This window comes from Zonotrichia albicollis, chromosome Z, assembly GCF_047830755.1.
Source record: "Zonotrichia albicollis isolate bZonAlb1 chromosome Z, bZonAlb1.hap1, whole genome shotgun sequence".
In the NCBI taxonomy this organism is placed as follows: domain Eukaryota; kingdom Metazoa; phylum Chordata; class Aves; order Passeriformes; family Passerellidae; genus Zonotrichia; species Zonotrichia albicollis.
Window position 1 is genome coordinate 16,422,523 of NC_133860.1, and position 26,380 is coordinate 16,448,902.

Here is a 26,380-nt window from a genome sequence, read left to right on the forward strand (position 1 = left end):
TAGGCAAAAAAAAAAGATTTATTTTAAAAGGTAGAAAAAACAGAACAAGTAGTATGGTCCTTTACATTCCAAGCCCTCTACTCATCCTCAGTGTAAAGCAGCTTGTTGTCCAGCCTGGACTTGTAGAGATTTCAGCCAGGATGAGTGAGAGGATTTCACCAATGATTCCCTGACTTCAGCTCTGGTTAAGGACTGTGGAGCAGTGTGCCAGCACACTGGTGCAAGGGCAGTGAATCCCCTTTACAAGAAAGACCTTCTTGACCTTGTCTCAGCTTCTGTTCAAGTGCTCCTGCACTCAACAAAAAGGACACTTCAGTTTTGTTTTTTACTGCCCAAGCCCAACTTCCCTTGGCTCCCAGAGCAGCAGACACACAGGACCAAAACAGAGAATATTGAAAGAGAAAGAGGTAGGTAATCAGATATTTGTGGCAGAAGAGGTTGTTGGGAGATACCTAGTTTGTGACTATTCACAGTGCTAGGCGAGGAGTGTCCAGGAACACTGAAGTACTGACACACAGCCCGTCAGGCACTGTGGGTCTGTGCAGAGTGTGACTGTCCCCATCCTCTCCCCTCTGCCAGGATCAGACTGGTCTGGATGCTGCAGTCACAATCTGCCTCAGTGCTGAGGAAAGGGACCTTCTGCATCAGCCCTGTCTGAAAGCACAGGGACAGCTGGGTGCAGCAAAGAAAAGTAAAAAAAAAATTTAAAAAAGAAAAAAGGGCTGCTGTATCTCTGGATGTGTTCACTGTTAGGCAAGGCCCAACAGCACTGGAAGAGGACAGATCTGAGCCACTTGGACCTGGAAGAAAGTCAAGAAACACAACTCACTGGAGGACACAGAAGGATTCCATTTAGGTATCCCAGTACAACAAGCTTGCAGTTATCTATGCAGATCCCTGTGTTTTATCTTTCTTCTGCCTAACCTCTGACACAGGGAGCATCCCCTGGGCACATCAATGAATGGGACACAGAGAAATGAAGCAACTAAGCCAAACATTTCAGGGAGAGGATTTTTTTCAGCTATTGAAGTGTTCCTGTCTTTCTCAGCTATGAAGAGAAAGACAAGACAGACCCCAGCTAGAAAGCTTTGCTCCGGCATGACTTCCAGCATGGGAGCAGAACCAGGCAGGAAACTTGGCAATCTTGGTGTGTGGCTGGAAGCCCTGCAGTGGGTCAGCAGCCAAAAGCATGGTATTCTGATCCCTCTCCACGCTCAGTTGACACATACCAAGAATCTTCCAGAGGTGTACTACAGCTCCCAGCTGCCTGCAGCAGCTAAGTGGGACAGGGAAGCTGCACATCCACCAAAAACTTTGGATAAGGCAAGGTCAGTCAAAAGGCCTCTTCTGACCCGCTCCAGACCTGTGTCACCCACCCACTGTATCACAATCTCAGTCACTAGCAGTGTTTCCACTGCTGAGACTTTGTTGAAAGTCCTCTTTACATCAACAAAGTTGCGGCCTTTCCCCGTGTTCTGAGCATTGCCTTCAGCTCGCTGCCTCTGCCACCCCGCAGGGCTCCCCACCACCACTGCCCCTCCACCCAAGGAAGCCACTGGAGCTGACTGCTGTGCCATGCATCCTGGTAGCCCTCATCCTCCCAGCACCAGCCCTCCAACAAACTGTGAGCTCCCTCCAGCAAGCACTCCCTGCACCACAGCTGCTGGGAACCCAAACTTAGGCTGATTTTCCCAGGTTTCCCTGGTCTCTGTGTAGTCCTGGGATGGAAGCTGGCTGCTGCTCTCTGTTTTTCCTGCTCTACTTCTATGTAGCTTGTGGCCAAGAGATGCTACAGGTGAAACGTGAAGGGAAAATTTCCTTTGCTCTTCCACATCCCAGAAACAGCAATTGTTGCTTTCCCCCCCTGTACACTGCCTCCTCTTACCGTGTCACCCAGGCTGTGCATTCTCAGTGCAGTGAGCTCCTTTCTCTAGACATGTTCATGGAACTGGAAGCGAACTGTGATGAGAAGCAGAGAAACAGCATTGGCAGGTGAGCACAAGCTGGTAAAGGAATATTCCAAGGAATACAGTCTTGATCACCAAATAAAACCTATGACCCAGGAGCTAAGAAATCAAGTGCTAACTGTGGAACCCTCTTCTCTCCTGCCTCTGGGCAGGGAAATTCCATGTGTGCTAGAGGGACTGAGGCTTAGCAGAGGACATGCCCCATCTCACCTGCTGGATTTCCTGCATTGCCAGGCGTATGGAAGAGCGGAGGCGAGGGAAGGCTCCTTGGTTGCTCTCTCCAGAGCTAGGCTTTGTTCCACTCTTCTCTGGGGTCTGCTGGTTTTGGAAATTCTTGGTCCTCCTGAACCACTGCAGAGCAGGTGTGCCACTGGAAGGCATGGAGGGGCAGGACTGCTTCTCTTGAGGAGTCTCCCCCTTGTCTGCTGGTGAACTCAGGGTGAGGTTCTCCAGATTTTTGTAACTCAAGCTCTCACTACTTTTCTGGAGAAAGAAGGAGTGGATTCAGCAGTGGTTTGCAGACCCTTCACACACACTGAACAGCACAACAAAGAGAAATACCCAGCAGTGGCCACTGCTGACATTCAGGGGGCAGCAGGGTGTCATCCACCTGCCAGTGCCTCTCCCCCATCCCAGCACTCCCCAGCTAGCAGCGTTTCCCAGTTCATGCAGAAGCAGCCAAGTTGCTTGGCCAAAATGGGACACCCCTCAACAGGAACACAAAAGAGATGCTGCTGCTGTGTCTCCAAGCATTCACTCCAGGCACAGTCCACGCCCCATCCTCTTTTCCCCCTGGAGACGCTGGGCACTCACCTGCCCACAGGGGACAGTCAGTGTCTCCATGAAGGGCTGGATGCCCACGCCCTGGTGGTAGCGCACCAGCTCGGTCAGCGAGGCGTGCGCCCGGTCCTCGCCCAGGATGACGTAGCGAGCGTTGGACTGCTCCTGGATCATGTAGTGTCTGCAGCGCCCTTCGCCCCTGGGGAGAGGGATGGACAGAAACAGTCACGACATGGGGGCCTCAGACTGTCAGAACCTGGCTCCTGCTTCCTGCATCTGTGGTCCCCAGAGCCAGCTGTAATCAGGATCCTCAGTAACAAGTACCACACTTGGCGGGAGATGTGCTGGGCACTAACATGCGCTCTTAGGTGCTGCAATCTCCTTCCAACCTGGTTTGCCCTCTCAGACACAGAGTACAGCCTAAGCAGGACCTCTACCCTTGGAGCTACAGCACCCCACCCACAACCACGTCTATTTTTTCAGTAAGAGACAGATTCTGCAGTATCCCAGCTGGTACTACAAACTCCCTGAGGCACCCACTACAGGAGAGGCTGAACATGATCCTCACTGGACTCCTCTGTGGAACAGGTAATGTCCTCCAGTCAAGCAGTTTTATAGAATCACAGAATTCAAGAATTCTATGACGGCAAAATTCCAGGATCACAGAATTTCATGCAGTACTCAGTTTCATAGAATTCCTTAGGATGGAAAAGCCTTGAAGATTCTCAAGTTCAACCCTTAACACAGCACTGCCATGCCATTAAACCATGTCCCCAAGTGCCACATCTACATATCTTTTAAATACCTCCAGGGATGGTGACTCCACCAGTGCCCTGGGCAGCCTGTTCCTGTGCTTGACATCCCCTTTCTGTGAAGACATTCCTCCTGACATTCAGCCTGAACCTACCCTGCCACAGCTTGAGGCTGTGTCTTCTTGTCCTGTCTCCAGCTGCCTGGAAGAAAAGGCTGACCCCCACCAACTGCAGGCTCCTGCCAGGAGTTGTAGAGAGCAATAATGTCTCCCCTGAGCCTCCCCTGCCCATCACCTACCGGTATGTCAGGATGTAGCCTGGCCGGCTCTGGCTGATCCGAACAAGGAAGCAACCCAAGGGCTTGTCAATCAGCAAGTTTTCAGCTTCCCTGGAACCAAGAAAAAGTTTTTCAGCAGAGAGCCAGCAGCTGCCTTGCCACACTGCTGCGTTTCACATCCTATCTCATGTGCTAGCCCAACAGTGTCCCAGGGGGCCCAGCATCTGCCCCATGTGCTCCTGGCTACAGAACACTTTGCATTGCGCTAGGGCTAAACATTAAAACCTCACTTCACACACAAACCTCTCACGACTCAGATTGGTGGTGCAGAAGGCACCAACAGGCTGAGGAAGCACCGTACTCTCAGCCAAAGCCTCTCCAAGCAGGGCTGCTCCAAACCTGCTCCAGCAGGTTTGATTGTGCAATAGCAACAGCTGCCTTCCAGCACCACGCATGTCACAAAGCACCACTGAGATGAGGAATCTGTGCATGTGTGCACTTCCTATGGCCCAGGGATGAAGAAGTCAGGATGCTGTGGGGTACTGGGTAAGCCCAGCACCTTGGAAAAAACACCAGCCTGGATTACACCACTCTGGCTTTCTAAACTTCCTGCTGGAAGGAGGTCTTCCCCTCCTCTGCCCAACAGACAAAGCTCTGCTTTGTGCTTTGCTCCAGGCTAAAGGTGACTGCAAATCACCAGGGCAATTTGGGGCTGCTCTGGCTGCTCCATTTCATGAGGCTGAGCTCACACTGCTGTGTGAAAACTTAAGTCTCTGCTTAAGCACCACTGTCTTTGGGAAGGATCTGCCACATCCTTCACTGTGCAGTGCTCAGGGCTAGTCTATACTTGAATTTAGATTGTTTTGTCTTCCAGACACTAACTCCTCTCCTACATTATTTCATCTGTGGATAAAAGAATTATTACAGGTTAGGGCATCAATAACTATCATAAAAAAATTAAAAGAAATGCAGTTACCAGGGAGCTGTGAGCTAGAGTAGTGTCCTTTACCAAGCAAATGTGCTGTGTAATGTCACTGAGTAAACAGAGACAAAAAAAAAAATAACCCAAGAAAGAAGAAAAAAATCCAAGAACAAAAAAGAAAAAATCTGAAAAAAATCTAAGAACACACATCTAATAAGGTTGAAGGATAATTGCAGTTTCAACAGAAAAAAAAAGGAAACTAAAGCAAGATGATGAGAGTGTTCACATGGCAGCAACACTGAAAAAGGAATCCCACTAAAAGAAATTACAGGATATTGGCAGTTAACAAGTGTGGAGCACCACAGATCAATTTGCACACAGGTGAAACTGTAATGCCATCCTGCTCCTGTATGAGTACTGGCATAATCAGCACCTCTCTGATTATGCCACTGCTTCACTCAGAAAGCAGTGCTTGACTCAGCCAAGAGAGAAAAGTGTGAGGCAGACCTGGTAGAAAAAGTTCAAGCATTTAAACAAAGTCTTGCAAACAGATCCATAAGAAAGAAGGGCTTAGTGGATATCTCTCCCAGACTAACTAGAAGCAAATGTCACCTATGCTGCATCCTCCTTAGATAGACAGAGGTATCAACAAAAACCCTTCCTCTGCCTGTATCAAAGGGCTTTGGTGGAGTTTTGCCACTGGCTACTCCCTAAAGTCCCTCTTAATATTTAAAATAAAAGTAAGCTGAATTCTATATTCTCCTGCTGTAAACTGGGGTCATCTCCTGACCTCTACTGAAATATGAAAAACTGTCATAAAGAATCAACCCAAAAGTTCATCTTCATGTCTCTGCAAATGGTCCAGAACAGGGAAAGTTCAGCATGTGTGTATTTCTTCTCTGATTTCTTTACAAGCCTCCCATCCCTACATAGGATCTGTATTTAGGGACGCAGTGGACTTATGTACTATGAGTTTCCACGGTCTTTCCATGGACCTACATAAAGTCTCAGCTTTTACAACCTGTGACAGGGACTCCCAAGCTTTCCCTTAAGGGTTTGATGCTCACAGATTAAAAAGGAAAAGTTTTGCTGGTCACTCCCATTCCTATTCCACTTCCTTTCTGGCCAATCCAAGCTACACAGTCCTAAGGACACATTGATTTCCACCTGTGGTCACTGTGTCCAGAGGACTCACCTCCGAGTGATCATCCCCTGCAGCCAGCTTGGAAAGGCCCCATCATCCTGCATGACCTTCTGGGCCTGTGTCTCTGTGAACCAGCGGAGAGTTGCTCCTCTCTTGAGTTTCCTCATTTTTGCTTCTTCCCCAGTCTGTTCCTCAGTTCCCAGAACAGGAGGAGGCACAGAAGGGTTCAAGAAGTTATCAAAAGGAGTGGACTGAAAGCAAGGAGAGAGGGTAAGTCAGCACGAAAGCAAAGTCAAAGGCAAGGGACATTTGAAGAGATCACTTCAGCAGGTGACCCAGCTCCTGAGTCCCTTAAGAGAAGATCAGCCACCAACTACTGAAAGCTGCTTTCAGTTCCTCAAAGGTCCTGACCATGCTTTTTATCTAACCACAGTAGGACTCACACTTCTCATGACAAGAATGATAACATTCTCTTGGGACTGCACGCAGGAGAACAGTGCATGCAGAAGGTGGATGGAGCAGGGGACCAGCACACCAGGGTCAGGGCCCCCAGCAGAGCCAGTATTGCTACCTCTGTCAGTTTGCTGCGTGGCCGTGGCACTGGTGGCTGCTGTGACTGATCAGAAGGATGAGGACTAGACTGAGGGCGCCTCTTTCGTGGCATGGGGACTGGAAGGGAGCTTCTTTCTGCAACAAGAAGAAAAAAGTAGGTGAACTCAAGCATCCCAAGATCCATGAGATCTATTCTCCACAGGCCTAGGACTGGGATAGGCTGTGCTGCATGGATTATGTGGCAAAACCACAGCCTGGCCCTCCTTCCATCACAGCCAGGCAAATTACCTTCATTATGCTGCTTCTATTCCCTACAGACAATGCCACACTTCTAAAGAGCAGAAACATCATGAGCTCCCTGCCCACCACACTGATGGAATTCCCATCCCAGGGCAGGCCATCATGACCTGGAGCTCAGAGCACTTCAAGGTGATCACCACACCAGTGGACATGCCCTGGGTCACTGTGAGTGGGAACAACTCACCCTGGGCCTCTGTGGCCAGTGCCAGCTGCCGGAGTCTTTCTCTCTCTGCCTCCTCCTGTAGCCGCTGTGCTTGAGCTCTCAGCTCAGCCAACAGTTTTAGGAAACTCTTTTTGCATCTGAATCCCCTAAAAACTGTTCAGAAAAAAAGATGCTGTTCATGCCTTTGTAATTCTCTTGGGGAAGAACACTGGGTGATAGTCCTTCACCCAGTACAAAGCCCTCAACACCTGAATCATGTTAATAAAGAGCAATGGAAACTCTACTGTGAGCAGGCAGCCAAAACCCTGTGAGAATTGTCTTCTACTCTCTAAGCTGCAAGATCACAGATTTATAGAAGTCAAATTACAGATCTAAGCTCTCATCTCTAATGCCAGGGCATTGAATACCTTAAAAGAAACCTCACAGAAGGTCTTGTTAACCATCCATCTCTGTCCTTCTAGACACCATGAAGGAGACAGGATTTCCTTGATGCCAGCCCACCGGAAAAGCTTTCCCATAAGCAGTCATTTGCAGGGCTCACCGGGAGGACTGCAGACATTGTGTGATCCCACCTACTCTACCAGTTATTAAAACACATGAAGTGTTTTTTAAGAAAGCTGCACCCTATCATTTCCCACTACCCACACACCCTCCCCACAGATGACAACCGCGCACAGCTTGTGACCATCTGATGTTTGTCACACTCTTTGGTGCACAGCTGGAAGTTGCTCAGATGCTCCAGCAGTGCAACAACCCATACAGAACAGAAGTGCAACAGAGGGGAGCTAAGCAGGGTGACAGCAGCCTCCTCCTCCTCCTGGATGCATAGCCCTCATGTAGGGAAGTACCAATCTGCCCACAGCCACTCTGAAGAGATGGGCTGCTAGAGCAGATGCTACGTGGAAAGGAAAGGAAAAAACCAAATCAAAATTTCACCCCCTTTTGCCTGTCTCTGAAAACAGCAATGAGATCTGCTTCACTCATTTCCCTCTCCCCAGTTCAACCCAACTCACAAACAATCCTTACTCCAGAGGACAGTGAGCCAGATTTCAGGACACAGCCAAATCATGTGCCTGCCTTGCTCAGCCCAGCTCTTCTGCACACATTTTCCCTTTCCAAGGCAGACACTGAGGGCTCTCCCTGATTCAGGATGAACACTGGGAATATTGGCATTTGCAAGAAGCACTTTCACTTCACAGGGCCTTGACATAGAGATGGCACCTGCCCTACCCTTCTGTCCTCTGCAAAGGTGGAGCAGGGACTGCAGAAAAGGCTTTCCTTCCCCTGGTCTGAGATCAGCTCCTGTCCCAGCACTCACCTTTCTGTATGATAACTGCTGCTCTTTCCAGTCGCTCCACATACTTTGCCAGCTGTTCCTGATGCCAATATTTAAAGAAAAGTCGAGAGTTTCTATGAAGTTGGAAGAGAAAGATGCAGTGAGAAACACTGTCTAAACTTTTATCCATCATCCTTTGAAGGGCCCATTTCTAAAACCACAGAATTCTCCCTAAAGAGAACGGGTGACAGCTTACACATGTAAAATCTTAGGCTTCCTGTTCCCTACAGCAATGATCCACACCTACCCACAAATCCAGCCTTTCAGCTCTGTACTTTGCAGTATCTCCAAGCAGCTGAAAGAGACAAAAAAAGTGAAATAAATAATTTTCCACCCAAAGCCAACAACAATTTTTTTAGTTGCATAAAGGGATATAAAGTGCCTCAGCAATTCCCAACAGTCAGTAAACTGGCTGTCAGTCTGTAATGCACCTTGAGGTACAGCTAGGATCACATTTGGGAAGAACATCTGCAAAGGGGTTCCCAGAGGCAGATTTACTTCAGCTCTCTGGGAGGCAATTCTGTAGAGCCTATTTTATTCTCAGAAGTGTTTTTCCTCATTCTGTTTCCAAGCCCTTTGGAGGACACAAGTTGCAAGGTCAGCAAAGCAAGACTTCTGGGAGAAAGTCTGTTTTCCAATTCAGTTTCATTTTGCAGACTCCAGTGATAAAATTTGGGTCACTCGGAAAGATTCCCTGACACTTGGAACTGAAAGCAGCTCTAGCTGCAACACACAGACAGCTTCCTCTCTCTCCTGCTAATCCAGGCTGTGAAATCATAGTGGCACTTTTTGCTAATATCTCACACAGGAAAGCAGAAGTGTTTTTCCTTCTATCTCAGTCAATTTCCACAGTGCCACAATCCACATCCACGGGACTTTCTTTCTGAAATGCATCCCATGATTTTTGTGCCTCTAAACACGCCACACTGCCTTTTTACAATAATCTCTCCCCATCTATGAGATTCTCTTGTGACCTCAGTTGGGTTTGAAATTCTTTCTATTCAGAAGCATCAGGAAGTTCAAGGGAGCACTGTGAAGGCAGGAGGAGCTACTGCCAGGAGAGAATTGTTCCAGGAGATCATTCAAACCCTTTTCTTAAATGACTTAAAAAAACCCCTCAGCTGGCTTCTTTACATGATTCATTCTCACTATCAATCACAGTTGACACTGGCAGGAAGGAGAGGCTGGGAAAGTGGAGAAGAGGAGGTGGGGAACTGCTGCCCTAGATGTAGGAAGGAAAACACTGGCAGGGTAAAATCCTGCTTCTCTGCAGAGCTGGAAGGATGTTTATGTGTGTAACAGTTGGGTTCCAAAAGTGTTGATGGTATATTTCGCCTGTACAGAGACAAAATTCTTGGTTTAGAAACATCTTCTCTAGCCTGGGAGTGCTGCCTGCCAGTTCAGCATTGTCTGTAACTTCTTCTCCCATGGGCCATCAGGAAAAAGCCTGAAGGGGACCCTGGCAGCAGTACTTGAGTGCCTGCCATGCTGAGTTTAGTGGACACCCTTGACCATTATTGTCACTCCCCAATTAAATACATGGGTCAGTTTTCATTTCACAGCACAACAACACTTGGAACACTTACAACAATTGAATTTAATTGCTACATAACAACTCAAGAAAAATTTAATTCATCATGGTACCAAATGCTTTTTAAACATTTAATGTCCTTGCCTGGGATCCGTTTTCCCCATCACCACAAAATCCCCTCCTCTTTTTTCTGTCCCTTTTACTCAGTTTTCTATGTTACTCAGTGTAAAAGCCTCTGAAAAACAAACCAGATTGCACATAACAAAGTTAATGTTCCTACCTTTCTTTTGTGAGGGGGACACCAGGTTTAACTAGAAGGATTCCATATCTGTGGAAAACAGACCAATACAAACACATAAAAGCCACATCCTTGATGGGCTGAGCTGATCCCTATCACCCTGACAGCAAAAAACAACAAATCACTATCTTTCCCACTCAGCCTCCACAGCAAATAACCCCATGACCTCAAACCACATGAACTTTGAAGAAACTCCTTCACTCATTGCCCATATCTGGTTATCAGGGTAATTTCCCAAATAATATCTAACAAGGAATATTCAGAGGTTTTAAAAGACCTTTCAGCAAATTCCTCAAAGGAGGGTCTCCAGGAGAAACCATCTCTTCGGATACGGATTGTCTCCAGCAGCCCATTGTACCGCAGCTGAAACAGCACCACAAAGAGGATCAGAGAAACAAAGAGAAACAGGTCATTATGACACTGGTTTTGTTCCTTTGCAGGCAGAAATTACTTCATTCAGCCCTAAACTTCCCCAGTTCAAAATGAAAAAGCTTTTTTCTGAAAATGTTTTTTTGGTTAAGAACTGAAATTACCTCATCCTGTAACTCTGATGATTAACCACTCTGAGCTAGAAGTTGGAAACCATAAAAACCAACAACTGAAATAACTTCACCTTCCAGCCATGGGTACTGCTTTACTTCTGTCCCTTAGAGGATAGCTTCATATTTCCAAATCTGGACACAGAAACACTCTGAGGCATGGATGAACTTCCTCTTAATCCTATCCTTTCTTATATACATTAAAGAGGATGCTGAGCTTTCTGAACTCTTCTAATCATTTTCAGTATTCTTTCAGGCATCTATACCTCAGACCTGACAGAATATCCAACTAAAATCATATCAGTGCATTTCAGATCCTATCAAAGCAATCCCATCTTGGTTTCTAGTCAAAGTTGCCCTGGCTGATGGTGAGAACAGTCTCCTCTGGGAAGCAATTTTTCCAGAGTACTGTCTGTACCAGTCCCATCCAGGGGGAGATACAAAGATGAATCCTAGCGCCTGACAAGCAGATCTCATTGCATTCATGAAAAAGAAATGAGAGAGATCAAAGACTGCAAAATCTGGACCTAGCAGACTGTGCCACAAAAACTACCAAGTACTCAGAATCTTTACACATACATAAAGTATGGCCACTCTTTCTCTTGCAAGGGAAGACTCAACTGAGCCACCTTTTCACAGCCTTTTGGTGGAATCTGCCCTCCCACTGAGATGTGGTAGAAATCCCTGTAAAGGACACTGGTTTTGCCCACCTGCAGCAGCACCACCTGGTTGTCCAGCACACCTGGCTCCTTCTGGCTGTTGGGCTTTATGCAGCGCACAAAGTGTGGGTTGGCAGAATACATCCTCTCCATGAGCACCATCAGGGAATGCTGGCAAGGGCAAAGGAAGACCAACAGTCCATCAAGCTGAAGCACTGCCACATGTGCAATATCCTTCAGCAAGGACTGTTTTCTCACCCTGCAGCAACCTCCTGGGTTCTGGCAACAACTGGGCCCATCCCACCATGATTAGCCCTGCCTGGCCATCAGGAAAACCCCTGTCTACATAATGTCTGCTTTAACCATGCTTAGCACTCTGGAAGCAGCGCAGTGATACTTGCACAGATAAAATTATCACTGCTTTCATCTCACGGGGCACCTCAGGGCAGCAGTGGCGTACCCGGAACTGAGCTCCAGCAGACTGTTTCCGTGTGCTGTTGAACTTGTCATCTGCTCCTGGCACAACCTGAAACCAGACCAAAACAAAGGATCAGCTTCAGAAAGAGGTGCTTGACTGACAGCCAAAGAGCACTCCTGGAAGGCAGATGGCAAAAAATGAGGGAGAATGGATGTAACGGGAAGGAAGACAAGCCAAACATATAAATGGGAGAAGCAAGCACAAAACATGGTAAAAACCAAAGGAGAAACTGTTACAAGCTGATTGCTGTCTGCTCTTATTTTAAACCAACTACTGTCTGCCCTTTTTCAGATAGTTTCTCAAATAGTAATTATCAGGTAACATTTGTCAATTGTGATATAGACCTGAAGTGCAATACCTTGGCTTTCACATGAGGCATCAGGGTCCCTGTCCTGGAGATAGTGGCTGGAAGAACAAAGACAATTAGCTGATTTTGTACCTTTGCAATGCACTAGGGCTAAACATTAAAACCTCACTTCACACACAAACCTCCTTACAAATACTGAATCATAGGATGTTCAGTTTCACCACATGGAACTACTGTAGGAAGCACACAAGGCAGTCTTTACTAATTTCTGCCACTGAAAAGACAAGACCATAATGTTATTAAATAAGCCTAAATGACTTTCAGTAGAATTATCATCAATGGGCATCTAACAGTGCAGAAAAAATGGCACAGACAGCAAATGGGGAGCTCACCTACAGCACTCAGGAGGTTATTTATCAGATATTTATCAGACAATCACAGATTATCAGGAGGTTATATATCAGATAGCTTATAACTAATTCAGTGACAGGATGAGAAAACCAGGGAATTTTAATTTACTAAAGATCTAGTAAGAGTCTTGTGCACCCTTGATGTAGCGGCTTCATGTGAGTCATAAAATCACAGAATGATGTTAGCAATGTCCTCTGGAGGTCATCTGGACCAAACTCTTTGTTCAGCACCTAAAGCCATTGCCCAGACTGGACAGCCAAACTGAGAACAGGTTGTATCTGATGTTTACGAACTTTAAAAGAGTTGAGACTAGGCTAAGCAACAGTGCAAAAATGGTAATGAAGAAAGATAGTCCTGAGCAGTAGCTGAAAAACACAGTGGAGAACAGAAATTAAATTCATCAGTTTCTTGTAAATCCCAGAAAGTGGCATGGACTGAATGGGACAAAAAAATTACTATACCAGAAGCATAGTGTTCAGCCAGCCAATTTCCAAGGAAGTATCCACCTGACCTTTCTCTAAATTTTTAATTTAATTGGAAGGCTTGGAGCATCTGAAGGCTTATTGATAACTGGAAAAGGGGACCATAGTGGTAGGAGAAAAATAATGCACGACTGAGAGTTTTTTAACAATTTTTGAAGCTCCATTTTCAGAATCTATGATCTTGACCAGCTTCATTTCTAGACTAGAACAGAGTGTGTAGAAAGCACCAGTGGAGACAGTCCTGCACTGCCCTTGGAGAAGATGGGAAGGCATCTGAGGGGTGGCTAATTCTCTGGAATGGGATACACCTGCCTTGCTTTCCATGGCAGGGAATAAACATGTTGCTCTGACAGCTCCAGTGCAGGCTGCAGCATTCCCAGAGTCCCTCTGGTGCTTCCAGCTGTGAAACACACTCTGGGAAACACAGGAGCCTCATGCCCACACTCAACTCTTGCCAAGGTAAGCCCTGACTCATGCTGGATGTGCAGAGGACTTGCCTGTGAACAGCACACTGAGCAAGGGGGTGACACTGTTGATGAAGAGCCCGCGGACGTTGGCTGGCACGGTGTCTCTGTTCTTCTCTAGAAAGCCCCGGGCAGCATATTGTACCTGGGGAAAGGGCAGCAGGTCACTAAGGACAGCAGGGCACACAGGCTGGCTGTAAAAGCCACTTCCACAGCCTGCTGGGAGCTGACCATGAGTTAAACTGAATGTACTCTGGCCTGCACATGAATTCTTTAAACAAATATGCACCCCAGATGCCAGCCCTAAGGAACCCAACCATGCACATGCCAGAGGCATCAGAACCACAGGAGTGTGCAGCATAACACCAAGACATCCACCTTTTACATGTTAAATGTTAATTTTTGTAATGACGAATGTCACAAATAATAACTTAGTCAACAATGCTGAGTTTAGATTACTAAACTGCAAGTTACAATGACCTGAATTGTCATATCTGCTCCTGTTCCAAAAATTACCTCCAATCAATTCAATTTAATGTGGACCAATGCTCTCAATACTGGTGGCAGTAAAGTTACATGCAATAATGCTAAGTCTCAAGCTGCTTAGATACCAGTGAATGTGTAAATAACTGCCTCCACTTTCAAAACATTCATTACCCTGCTGTTTACACAGTGCTCCCAGGCGTTTGCAAAAAAATAGTCACTGCTGTGTTCTGGAACCCATTAAGTAAAGAAAAAGCCTTTAACCTCTCCTTTGGTGCTGCACAGTGGACACTGTAATTTATAAAGTATTATTTTAGGACTAGAATCCTAATAGAATGGTGATTAGAAGAATAGCAGATTCTTGTAAATCTGCTACACTTCTGAGAGGTAGCCCCACTTTCCGGAGAGTAATTTTTACATAAATCCCAGGGAATTCTAGGAGGCAATCCACTGGAACACATCACTTCTGTTAGTGTCATCCTCAGACCACACATTCCTTAACATCAAAGCCTTATTTGTCAGGCAACACCCCCACCCCCTCCAACAGCATTCTTCTTGCAAACAGTACATACTTTCCCAGCATAGTGAATGATGCTGAAGCCCAAAACACGGCCTCGGGCTGGCTGGAAGTGTAAATTCCCCTTAAAGCTGCTGTTTAGTTTATCCACAAATGTCTTATCAGTTGCCTGCAAGAGAGCAGATTTCATAAGCTGCAACAGAGGCCTGATGAGGACACACAGAATCAAAACAATGTTGGAAGTATCCTTGGCTGTGCAGTAGTCTTTCTGCTGTACCTTCTCTCTGACTCTTCTCAGGGATGCCAGTGCCACCACCTGTCTCATAAGTCACACATGGGGACATCTCTGTTTATCCTGTGCTCCAGCCCAAGAGCTTTCTTTGTAGCCCAGAGAGACACTGATATATCAGTCCCACAATATTTTCCCTGCCTCCTGTCTCATGCATACCTGAGGGAATGCACTCTGCTCATCCAGAAGAGACAGCAGCCCAAGTGGCTTGGCCAGGAGCAGATTCTGCAGGAAAGAAGATGCATGGCAAATACATAAAGCAGTGCAGGACATCCCCTCTCACCCTTACCAACTTTTGCAGAGCTTCTTCCCAGGTGCATCTCCCCCCCAAAGAAAGAGCAAGACTTTTCTCTTGGCTGGATGGACCAATTACATTCTGTCAGTCCTCTCACTCACCAAAATAGGTTCATTATTGTTGAATGTGATAGTTTCCCAAGGCAGCCCTTCTTCCTTATACGCAGCCTGCTCCAGCTGGAAAATGTGCTGAAATAAAGAAAAAAGAGGTTGAAGCACTCACTAGACTTGGCTAGACAAACCCTGAACACTTTCCTTCCTACCCAGAACAAGAGGACGGGGGTGTGGCACTCTCAGCCACAGCATGAGAGGTCCAAGATGTGGCTGCTGCTCTCCATGGTTCTCTATAACCCTGGCACTCACTGGTGCTGGTGCATAAAACAGGTACACTTGTCAGAGTGGAAGTGTCCCTGCTATTACAACTTTGATTACTGCTTGATCCATCTACCTCTTCCTTTTCTGTCCCAGTGGCTCTCCTACCCCAGCAGGGAAGGTTGCTGCTCTCTATTTTGGTTCACTATTCACTATTTCTGTCCTTACAGGCAATAGAAATGTTTTTCCCCAAGCTCTCCTGCATGTGCCAGGTGGAGAAGTGTTCTGCTTTCCCTGCAATACAAGGTGAGGTCACCTCCAGCAGACTTACATGGTTGAAGAAATGCTGCAGCTGCTCATTGGCCAAGTTTATGCAAAGCTGTTCAAAACGATTCACTGCAAAGTTTTCAAACCCAAAAATATCCAAGATGCCTAAAAAAAGGGAAGAATAGCACATAGTGGAGCCTGCAGACCATCCCTGCAGATTACTGTGTACGCCAACACACAACTAAATCTCTTACCACAAAGCTTTGTGGCACAGGGAAAATGCACCCAAGAGAGACACCAGTGGCAGCTCTTCCACAGCTTGAAGAGTTAGTTAAGAGAAGACCCCCTCCACCTTGGCTTCTCTGCTAAGCCAGAGTGCCCCAGAACAGCCTCAGTTACTTCAGATCAACTGACTGCTCAGAGCTGCACAAAGCCCAACAGACTTCATACTGCTGACTCTTATCTCTGGCAGGATCACTGTTTTGATAATGCACCCCAGCACACAAGCTCTGTGAAACCTCATGCTGTGCCCTGTCCTTCGTCATGGCTGAGGGATGCACATTTGAGAACAGAACAGGAGCAAGGCAGGCAGAACTCACCTATCTCCCTCAGTTCCACATCAGGATCCACGTTCTCAGCCAGCAGCTCATTAATCTTGCAAACAATCCAGCCAAACACTCGGCCATAGGCCACCTTTGCAATGGAGTCCCGAGCATCTGCACAGAGGAACAGCAGCAGCTCACTGATGGGCTCCACATGAGAGCAGGGCACACAACACAGGCTGGCTCAATACACCCACCTCTAGTAAAAATGGCTATAGGAAGCTACTTTAAAGACCAGATAAACATTGGATTGTCCCCATCCTTTGCAAGTGGGTAAAAACAGCTCTTCAATTTCAAAATCTTCACAATCTTTCTACATGATCAGCCACGCCTACCAGGGCATTTTGAGTCATGCCACTTTTTAGAATATCCAGAGACTTGCTTTCCTCTCTGAAGGCACACTAAGTATGGATCCCCTCACTGCTATACCACGGAAGAAGCTCCAAATTTTACTTGGAAAACTGGACGGTTCTCTTCCTCCTAGCCCATAGCTGCTAAGTGTTTAAATTCTGTAGTTAAGAAAAGGACACAATTGATACAACCTTGCTGACATTCTAAGAAGGAGACCAAATTAACATGACTTATGATTAGAGATGTATAGTTTATTGTCTAGAGAAATTTGTAAAATAGAACTAGCTAATCCCATTTCATTTTCATTTTCTTCTTTCATTTATTTGAAGCAATAATCTCTTTTTAAAATTATCTTTTAAAGTACTATCATTTATATGAACTTTTTGGTACAGATTATTTTAGATTATTTTGTTTTATTGAAAGGAAAAATAACACCTTGTGCTTGCTATTTTACTCTTTTCCCTCAATTTCTGACACTGTGACTGACATCTTGTTGCTCTCGTGGTTGTTTCTCCATCTATTACCTAGAGCTCTGCACACTGCCAGCACTCTGCAACAGGGGAACTGTTTTGCACAAATACCCAGAGTTTCTTTCTGGGCTGGACTGAGGCAGAAAGCAAAGCTAATTCCTTGGTTTCTCATTTAATCTCTGCAGTCTCCTGGAGACTAAACAAAAGCAGCATTCATGGCCCTCCATGTCAGTAAGCGACTAAACAGATAAACACTGACATACTTTCCTCTGTTTGAGAGGAATGAAAGGGCACAGAAGGACATCTTTGTTCCCAACAAGCTGCACATGTGTGTGGGGATACCCTTCCATCAAAATCCAGTCTTTCTAGCCAGCACATCTGCAATTCATTGTGTTTCCTACCTTCTGCCTGCTGCTGGGTGTGAAAGCGCTGGATCTGCTCGCCTCGGGTCACTGATGTTGTACAAATCAGGCATTTTAACAGCTCATCTTCCTGGACTCCAAACTGACCCTGGGAAACAGGAAAGAGATGAGGACAGTCAGTTGTAAACCCTCACTCTGCTCATGGGGATTATGTCTGTGTGTAAAGGGGTCATGATTCCAGCTCAGGCCATTGTGAGCCCCACTGTAAGGCGAGTGCTACTGCTGGCACCAGAGTGAGATATGGGCTCTGATCTGCTCCACCCCCGCAGTGACCAGCCTCACACACCTGCTCTCAAACACTTTTTGTTTTGCTCCTCCAGTGCTGCCACCTTTCACCTTCTTTGGGAGCCACACCAGTCCCTGCTGGGCAGTTTAATGACTTACTGAACAGCACCACACCGAGGTGACTGTGCAGGTGCTGAAGCATCTGAGCTTCAGAGTCACAGGAACCCACACCAGAGGCAGGAAACAAAGCAAACTCAGACACACACAACCCCTCAGTGGTTTAACAGGAATTCCCCTCCTGTGGGCAAGAAATGAGGAGCAGGCTTTCAGAAATAAGATAAAAAGAAGTTGGCTGCTGAACAGAAGTAGGTGGTTGTTTCTGGTATAGTGTAGGAGGGAAACAAGCAAAGAGATGAGAGTGAAACCAAAGAGCAAGGGTGCTGGGATTTCAAACAGGTCAAAATGAAAAGAAATAGAAAAGGGAGAAGGATGTTACTTTTTTTCTGTCCTGAGTTGTTAAAAAAGAAGGATAACTTCTCCATCCCATTTAACAAAAATTGAATGGTCCTGGGAAATACATACTTGTTAATCTGTGATAACTTAATGCAAAATAATAGAAAGCTTAATTCAAAATAACCAACAAAAAAATGACAGCATTTAGGGTGATATCCCTGGACAAAATCTGATGAAAACACAGAACTAATCTGCAGATATTGCACACCTGAATTTCTCCAAGGCATCAAATTCACTAACATAAAACATTTAGTTTTAAAAAGCTTGTGTTTTATGAAGTCAGCAAGGTATGTGCTGACTGTGCAAGACATTGGTTCTAGACACACAAGAAACAGAAGCCAAGAGGCATCTCTCTGGGTATGAATAGCAGCGAACACAGATGCTGTCATGGGGTCAAACTGTACATTTCCAAAAAAAAACTTTGTTCTTTAGAATCCCTCACATTCTGAGGCAGAAAACATCCTCTGGCAGGAACAGCTCCTGCAGCCACACAGCCAGTGGGGAAGAGCATAATACCCATAAGGTTTCATGAAAATTTCTTGTGACTCACCGCTGCAGCCTTCAGCCATCCCTTGGAGCCCTCACTGACCTTCACAGACCCATTGCTCTCCTCAGGCTCAAAGGTCACATTGCCCAGAGACAACACACCAGCCAAGATAGCCTGCATGTCCACTTGTTCCTAAAACACAAAAGAAAGGTGACTGAAAAACCCACCAGCATGTAGCATGTACAACACAGATGACCCAGAAGTTGGAGAGGTTAAGGGAAGAGGCACAGGCAACCTGTGGGAAAAAGGTCTCCACAAAGTCTGGCAGACTCAGGTGGTCTGGAAGTAACATGGAAGATCTAGAGAAAGAAATAGGTCTGAGCTTCAGGAGAGGAGCTACAAAGAAACCCTGTGCCTGCAGGAAGCAGAGATGGAAATGAAACAGTCCCAGGACTAACCTGTTCTTGGAAGCCCACCATGTCAAGAGCATTGCAAACCTCTTGGTATTTGTGCTTCCAGTGTTCAGCTACTTCCTGTGTACCAAATCGTCCACTTATGTACCTGAGAAAGTGCACATCCCATAAAAACTGTCACACAATCAGCACTGTAACTCAGTCATCCCTGATGGGCACAAAGTAGATCACCAGAAGGGAAAAGAAACTTTTCCAAGGTAGTGCATCAGAGACCCCTAACCTCCCAGCTTCCATGATGGTCTGTATCTCTTCATGTAGCTCCATTTAGATCCCGCTCCAGCTTCCACTCACTCACAGATAAAACCCCAGTGCAGAGGAAAAAACTCCATTATGCTGTTTTCCCCTTCACCACCCATCACAAAGACTAAACTAGGGTCTGCCTTTGACATACCTGTAGAGTGAAGGATCCAATAACCCATACATCTCCTTCTGCTCTGCAGACAGTCCAGCAAACATGTAGTAGAAGATGTGGAAATTCCTCTCCCCGGTATCTTGTCGTACCACCCGTGACTTCTCTAACAGGTACTCACTCAGCTTGGCACCTTGCACTGCACACAAAAAGGTGACAGGGTGGGGAACTTCACTCTGGGGGACATGAAGCTGCCTGGGCTGTCCCACATCTCTTCTTTGGTGCCAGGAGCAGAGAATTGTCTAAATTAACTTTCTTGTGTGCAAGACCCTCTAGGCTGCCCACTACATTGGAAATGGGCTTCTCCATGCTTCCTGTGGTCTTAGAGATTTCTGTTCACCTCTTTCAGCAGAAACAAAGGCTTCTGGCACCATAGTATTACTGACACTTACCCTGCACTCTCACCCCCATACTCCCACTCTGTCCAAATCCAGGCCTAATCCCATCCAGGTCCTATCCAACAGTGGTTGCTCTGAGATTTTACTTAATTGCACACCCTTCCCACAGGGAGGCACATGCCAAAATTTTACCCTCCACAAGTTTTGGCTACTCAGTCTACTCCCTCCAGTTCCTAACCACTCCCCAGGCTAGTAACTGCCCTTGACTTTACCTGTATTTCTCTGGAAACGCAGCTGTATGTATTTTCCAAAGCGGCTGCTGTTGTCATTCATCACTGTCTGGGCATTGCCAAAAGCTTCAAGCAAAGGATTCACCTAAAACAAGCGAAGAAGGAGAACAAACATTCTTCAGATTAAGCAAACCAATCTAACTTACTTGGAAAAATTTATCTTTAGCATTTTCTACTCAGAGTTCAGCTGGAAAAGGAACCACTCCATGAATATGGATGAGCACCTGTTTTATCTCTGCCTGGATAAAGAAATTCAAAGAGGCAAATATCACAAAGACAAAGCAGTTTGAGATTAACAATGATCAGTACAATTGAACTGCTGGGATCTCAGTAAGATCATTGAGTAATTTTTTAGAAGTTAAGGTTGGTACAACCTATTTCCACACAGTACCTGCTGTCACCAGATAAACTGAGTGCTATACAACAGCTGTAAACAAAGTCACCATGGCACTCACTTATTAAGTATGACAGCTTAGCTACTGAAATTTGTAGACATAAGGACTGTGTATTATAAAGAAATTAACAGAACAATCAGACCAGCTTGCTAAGCTGGATGCAAAGGTGGCAAAATGAGAGTTTTTCTATATTTGAGTAAAGAATGCCTGTCAACTGAAAGAACAATGCCTCAGAGTAGATGCTAGACAGCCTGTTGAACACAGCTTTAAGATATGATGGCAATCCGCCAGAGGACTAACTTTAGTCTTTGGACATATCTACAGAAACCAAGTAAGATGCACATTATTTCTTCACCGTTATATCTAGGCTTTCCAAGGGCAGCTCATCTGGGCTGAAGTGAATTATTTCCAGGGAAGGAACTGCAAGCCAGCTCTAGGCTCTCTGCAAACACAGCACTCCTGCCTGTGGAACCTGCTCAGATCAGAAGCAGCCTGGCAGTGTGGCCCAAGCCAGCTCTAAGCAGAGACAGCAGGTGTATCAATGTCACATTTCCACAACCCAGCAAAGGCCTTCACCTTGGATCCACGATGGATGACACCACACTGCATTAATTCACCATTCCAGGGCCCAAAGCAGAGCACAGGGCACTGAGTTTTTGTGCCAATATACTGGTTGCAGGAGGAGCTAAAGCTGGTTTCTGTGAGATGCCAGACACTTTCCCTGAGTCCAACAGAGCCATACAGACCTGCCACTGGCCAAGGCTGAGCCTACCACTGACAGCAGCAGTGCCTCTGGGATAAAAACTGCTGTGCACCCACAGAAAAGAGAGAGGAGTGGGAATGTGTGAGATGAACAGCTCTGCAGACGCAGGTCAGTGAAGGAGGAGGGGCAGGAGCTGCTCCAGGCCCCAGAGCAGAGATTCCCCTGCAGCCCCTGGTGCAGCCCTGGGTGAGGCAGCTGTGCCCCTGCAGGCCCTGCAGGCCCAGGGGGGAGCAGAGATTCCCCTGCAGCCCCTGGAGGAGCCACAGCAGAGCAGCTGGGTATGCCTGAAGGAGGCTGGGAGCCCATGGGAAGCCCGTGCTGGAGCCGGCTCCTGGCAGGAGCTGTGGCCTGTGCAGAGAGCAGCCCCTCACTGGAGCAGGCTCCTGGCAGGAGCTGTGGCCTGTGCAGAGAGCCCCTCACTGGAGCAGGCTCCTGGCAGGAGCTGTGGCCTGTGCAGAGAGCCCCTCACTGGAGCAGGTTTGCTGATAGGACTTGTGACCCTGTGGGGGGCCCACACTGGAGTACCCTGCTCCTGAAGGACTGTACCCTGCAGAGGGGACCAGACCAGAGCAGTCTGCTCCTGAAGTAGCTCAGGGAGGGTCTTAATACTGGAGCAGCCTGCTCCTGAAGGAGTGCATCATGTCAAGGCACCCATGCTGGAAGACTCTGTTCCTGAGAAGGACTGTCTCCTGTGCGAGGGATCCCATGCTGGAGGAGGGGAAGAACATGAAGAAGAAGACAGTAGCACATGTGATGAACTGACCTCAACACCCATGCCCTATCTGCCTGTGCTGCTGGAGGGAAGAAGGTAGAGAAACTGGGAGCCAAGTTGAGCCTAGGGAGAAGGGAGGAATTGGGGCAGGCGCTTCAAGATTTGTTCTCATTTCTCATTGTCGTACTCTGACATTAACTGGCAATAAATTAAATTAATTTTCCCTAAGATGAGCCTGTTTCATCTGTGATGGTAGTTGCTCAGTGATCTCACTGTCCTTATCTCAACTGATGAGTTTTTGTTATGTTTTTCTATCCCTGTCCACTTAAGGAGCAGGAGTGACAGAGTGGCTTGGTGGGCACTGGTTGAAGTTAACCTACCACACAGAGAAAGACCTCTATGTTTCTACAGAAAATATGAAAAGACAGACTAAAATGAAGCTAAGAACTCACTCTTGTTAATGTATCACATGGACGGTTTAAAGTATGATTTGTTTATATAAACCTCACAGCTTCCTGGGGAGAAATTCAAGTGGAAATATTTCAGACCAAAGAGTCAAATATGTTTCAAAATGAGCTAGCAAAGATATATGAAAAGAGCAAGCATGGCAGTTAGCTACCTAGCAGGTATGTGCCTGACAGTATAAGTAGCCAAGGATGGGTTACTAAAGGGTGTATGAATTCTTCATCCCTCTGTACTATTAAATGAAGGTCTGATTTTTTAATGAAAGTGGCATGTTCTATCTACCTTGTTTTACTTCAAACAGGAAATTATTTAGAGATATGCCACCAATCTTTTGTAAAAGAGGACGTGATAAGTGATTGCAATGATTTTCTCTAATTTAAGAACCATCTCCAGCAAACAGAATTACTGACCTACCAACCCTTCTAATTTGTGGCCAGGTATCTCACCATTCTTATCCACTATTTTCTTACGTGTCTTGTGTGTGGCTCCCTGATTTCCAGTGGCGATTCACCAGCAGGCTTCCTAAGCCTAATGCAAGTTTTCTTGCAGCAGTGTTGCTTCTGCACCTTCAAGCACCATCCTGCAATGACCTACCTGAAGTATCTGCTGCTCCAGCTGTGAGTAGCCTTTGCATAGATTCATTATGTGCTGCAACAACAACTTTGTACTCTCTGTTTTCCCAGCACCACTCTCTCCACTGCCAAGAAAAAGCAAAATAAACTCCATCAACCTTAAAGTATAGTTGTTCTGCCCCTTATGGCTCAAGTGCTCCATCACTTGAGAGTGCTCTGCAAGAGTTTCACAATTTTTTCAGCAAAATCACCTGTGTGACTAAAAACTCATGTGCCACAGCTTTACATGTGAACCATGAGGTTCTTCATCAGGGAACTTTTCCCCCTCTGCAAGGGAGTACAGATACACCCCATGCTGTCACTTCTGGATGGTATGTATCAGACAGACTATTTGCTCTGCTTCAAAAATCATCTGGTACATCAACTTCCTTGAAAACGCTGGAGCCAACAACTTCCTCTTTCTCCAGAGAGATTTGCCCTACCTACATCACTCCCACACCTGGATATTGATCATGAGATGCAGTGGCAGTCTCAGATCTCAAGTGTTTCACACATCCATGTGCCAGACAGCTGGGAATGCAGGTGCAGAGCTGCCCACACTCCCACAGTGCCAGCAGCGCACGTCACTGTGCTGTCACACATCCACGGCGCCTCCGCCTCCAAGTCAAACAACCAGCTCCCTGTCCTGGGAGAGGGAATGTAGAATCATTGGGACAATATGCCCTTAACTGACAACATCATACCAGCTGAGAACTTCAGCATGCGCATGAAAAAAATGAGTGCAGGAAATGCTGGAGGCATACTTGAGGGCAGGTCCCCATTTCCTTTGAGCCGACCTTTGAGCATGTGGTGTGGCTTTACTGCTTTGTAGCTGCCAGTGGCTCTGAGCTTGGTATCAAGTGTGTGTCATAGGTGGCTAAAAGCCTCAAGCAGGTCCCTGATCTCAAACACAGGTCAGATCAGCACCATCCAAAAACATATAAACGAAAAAGGCCCATTTTGCCTGTTGAGAACATGCCCCTGTTCTCACTGTTGAGATCAAGTGCCCCTACTCAGAATGTCAAGTTTAATTTTATTTTTCAGTAACTCCCTTCTCGACAAAAAAAAAATATCCAACAGCACTTCCATGGCTCAAGCTTGACCTTAGACCTCCAACAAGCACAACACCTTCACAAGGCCCTGCAAGCACAGCTGGTGTGTAACTGCCCTCAGCTCTGAAGAAATGCTAAGTCATCTTCAGGTGACCCAGGTGCTGTACTGCAGCACATGCAGGCTATGACTAATGTCCTTTGGGACTGGGAAGGCAAGAGGAGCCAGTGGAATTTGTGGCTGAAGACAATTTGGTAGCAATGAGCACTTATGATCTGGCAGCAGCTGCTTCATCCAACATCACCTTTGAGGGATGCAATCCAGACCTCTAAGGCTCAGCTGGAGACACCAAAGAGACCACCAGGGACAGCAGATCCTGGTGTGTTTCTGTGGTGTTGTGGGGAACTGTGATCTAACAGGAGTGACCTCATCCTCCCTTCCCTGTTCACCCCAACTGTGCTCATGTAGGAAAACTTGTTAATTAGTGTTTCACCACCCACAGAGAAGAAAACCATGAACTTCCTGTGACAGTAACACACAGACCAGGTAAAAGTACAGGAGTATATCAGATTCATTTCTGAACTGCTGGCAGAAAACAACCAGACTGCTGGTTTGACCACAAATTCTCACAGGTTACTCTTTCTTGTCTTCCACCTCCCAAGAGAAACACAATGACTGCTCTCTATGCCCCAAAGCCGCACCAGCAGTGCATCTTCTACCCGTGACCCCACGGCCACCACTTGCTGAGAGTACTTCATGTAAAGCACAGGCACCAATGGCCTGAAGGCTACAGAAATGAGTGGGGCTCAAGTGCCCCTCAAAGTCAGCTCCCAGTCCCACCAAAACACTCAGCAGGGATTCAGCAGTCAACTTCCACACCATGTAAACCGAAAGTACTGATAAAAGGATCAGAAGGCAAATACAAAGGAGCATTAAATCGAACAAGCTGGCAAGTAGCATTTTAATTGGGAGGACATTTAAACAGTTCTCTACAACACCCAGCTGTAGAGAAGAGGCAGTTAATGTTTCAAGGCTTTCTCCTCACTTTTCAATGCTTTCTCTTCTAGTTGATGTTGTTTAAGGCTTTCTCTGCTAAATGATGCTACCTGCTGCGCTGCAGAGTTCAAGCAGACCAAGAGTGACAAAATGGAGTAAAATGTTTGTGATACTGGTAGGCTCTTTGGTTAAAAGAACAACTTTTCCCTGACTTCTAGAGCACAGAACTGCCCACGACTTTAAGATCCTCCCCAACCATATTCCCAAAGGTCTTAGACCAGAAAAGCAAATTTTAATACTTCCTGCTCTTTGCTTACACTTGGGAAGCTCACTTTGGGAAAACTGGTTCTTTCCACTATCACCCTTCCAACTTATACTACAGCTTTTACCATGGAAGTTGTGCTGCCAGAGCAGAGCACCCCATAGCTTTTCCCAGAGCAGGATTCCAGCGGCTGGTTCCCCACCAGAAGTGAACTCGGCATCTTTACTGTTATAAAGATTGCTGCCCGAGCTGCTCAGGAAAGCCAGTTTTGTCTGCCCACACGTTCTCACAACGTGCCCGCTCATCTGTCTCGAAAGCAGCCGGGATGAAGGATGAGTTGCCAGCGCAGATGGATTTTGACTCACCAACAGAACCGGAGAGGAGCTTCACCTGAACCCTGGGCAGGGAGATCCCAGCGGGAGCTCGGGGGCACCCCCGGCCCCCGCCGGCCCCGGGACCTCCGGCCGCCGCTCACCTGATGAGGATGCACTGGTTGCGGGGTCCGCCGCCCCCGCGGCCCAGCATGGCGTGGTACGCGCGGCTGGCCACGGCGAAGATGTGGGGCGGCAGCGCGTCGGTCTCCAGGCGCCGGTACCGCTCGGCGACCTGCGGGGAAGCGGCAGCGGAGAGGGGTGAGCGGCCGGGGGGCGGCGGGGCGCGGCGGGGGGCGCGGCGCTCACCTCTCTCCCGTAGAGCGGCAGCGGCTGGAAGGGGTTCATGGCGACCAGGATGTCTCCGATGTCGGTCTGTGGGGACGGGACAGCCGGTCAGCCGAGCGCCCGCCGCCGCCCCCCGCCCCGGCCCCCGGCACTCACGTAGATGCGCTGCTGCAGGAAGCGCTCCCGCAGCCCCGCCAGCAGCGCCGCCTCGTCCAGCTCGGCCAGCGCCGCCAGGTCCCCGGCCTCGCCGGGCGAGGGGCCACGCTGCCCCGGCGGCACCATCGCTGCCCGCCGCCTCCCTGCCCTGCCCAGCCCGGCTCGGCACGGCCCGGCCCCGCCGCGCTCCGGCCCCGCCCCGCCCCG

At 47.3% G+C, this 26,380-nt stretch overlaps 1 protein-coding gene across 1 annotated transcript; it reads right to left on the reverse strand.

Annotated features, from left to right (window-relative positions):
* Positions 1-26,363, reverse strand: LOC102069065 (myosin-IIIb). The gene is made up of 30 exons (XM_014268330.3): positions 26,174-26,363; positions 26,039-26,104; positions 25,834-25,964; positions 23,034-23,136; positions 20,087-20,189; positions 19,459-19,615; positions 19,053-19,155; positions 18,658-18,786; positions 17,349-17,457; positions 16,124-16,240; positions 15,589-15,689; positions 15,048-15,134; positions 14,811-14,876; positions 14,418-14,531; positions 13,396-13,507; positions 12,057-12,103; positions 11,681-11,746; positions 11,272-11,391; positions 10,300-10,385; positions 10,005-10,052; positions 8,441-8,488; positions 8,176-8,267; positions 6,879-7,010; positions 6,414-6,529; positions 5,894-6,093; positions 3,798-3,887; positions 2,781-2,946; positions 2,178-2,450; positions 1,886-1,959; positions 1-800 (listed from the first exon to the last, which is right to left on the reverse strand). The coding sequence occupies exons 1-29, from the start codon at positions 26,297-26,299 to the stop codon at positions 1,909-1,911; spliced, it is 3,159 nt and encodes a 1,052-aa protein (XP_014123805.2). The 5' UTR covers positions 26,300-26,363; the 3' UTR covers positions 1-800; positions 1,886-1,908.
* Between the last annotated feature and the right edge of the window lie 17 nt (positions 26,364-26,380).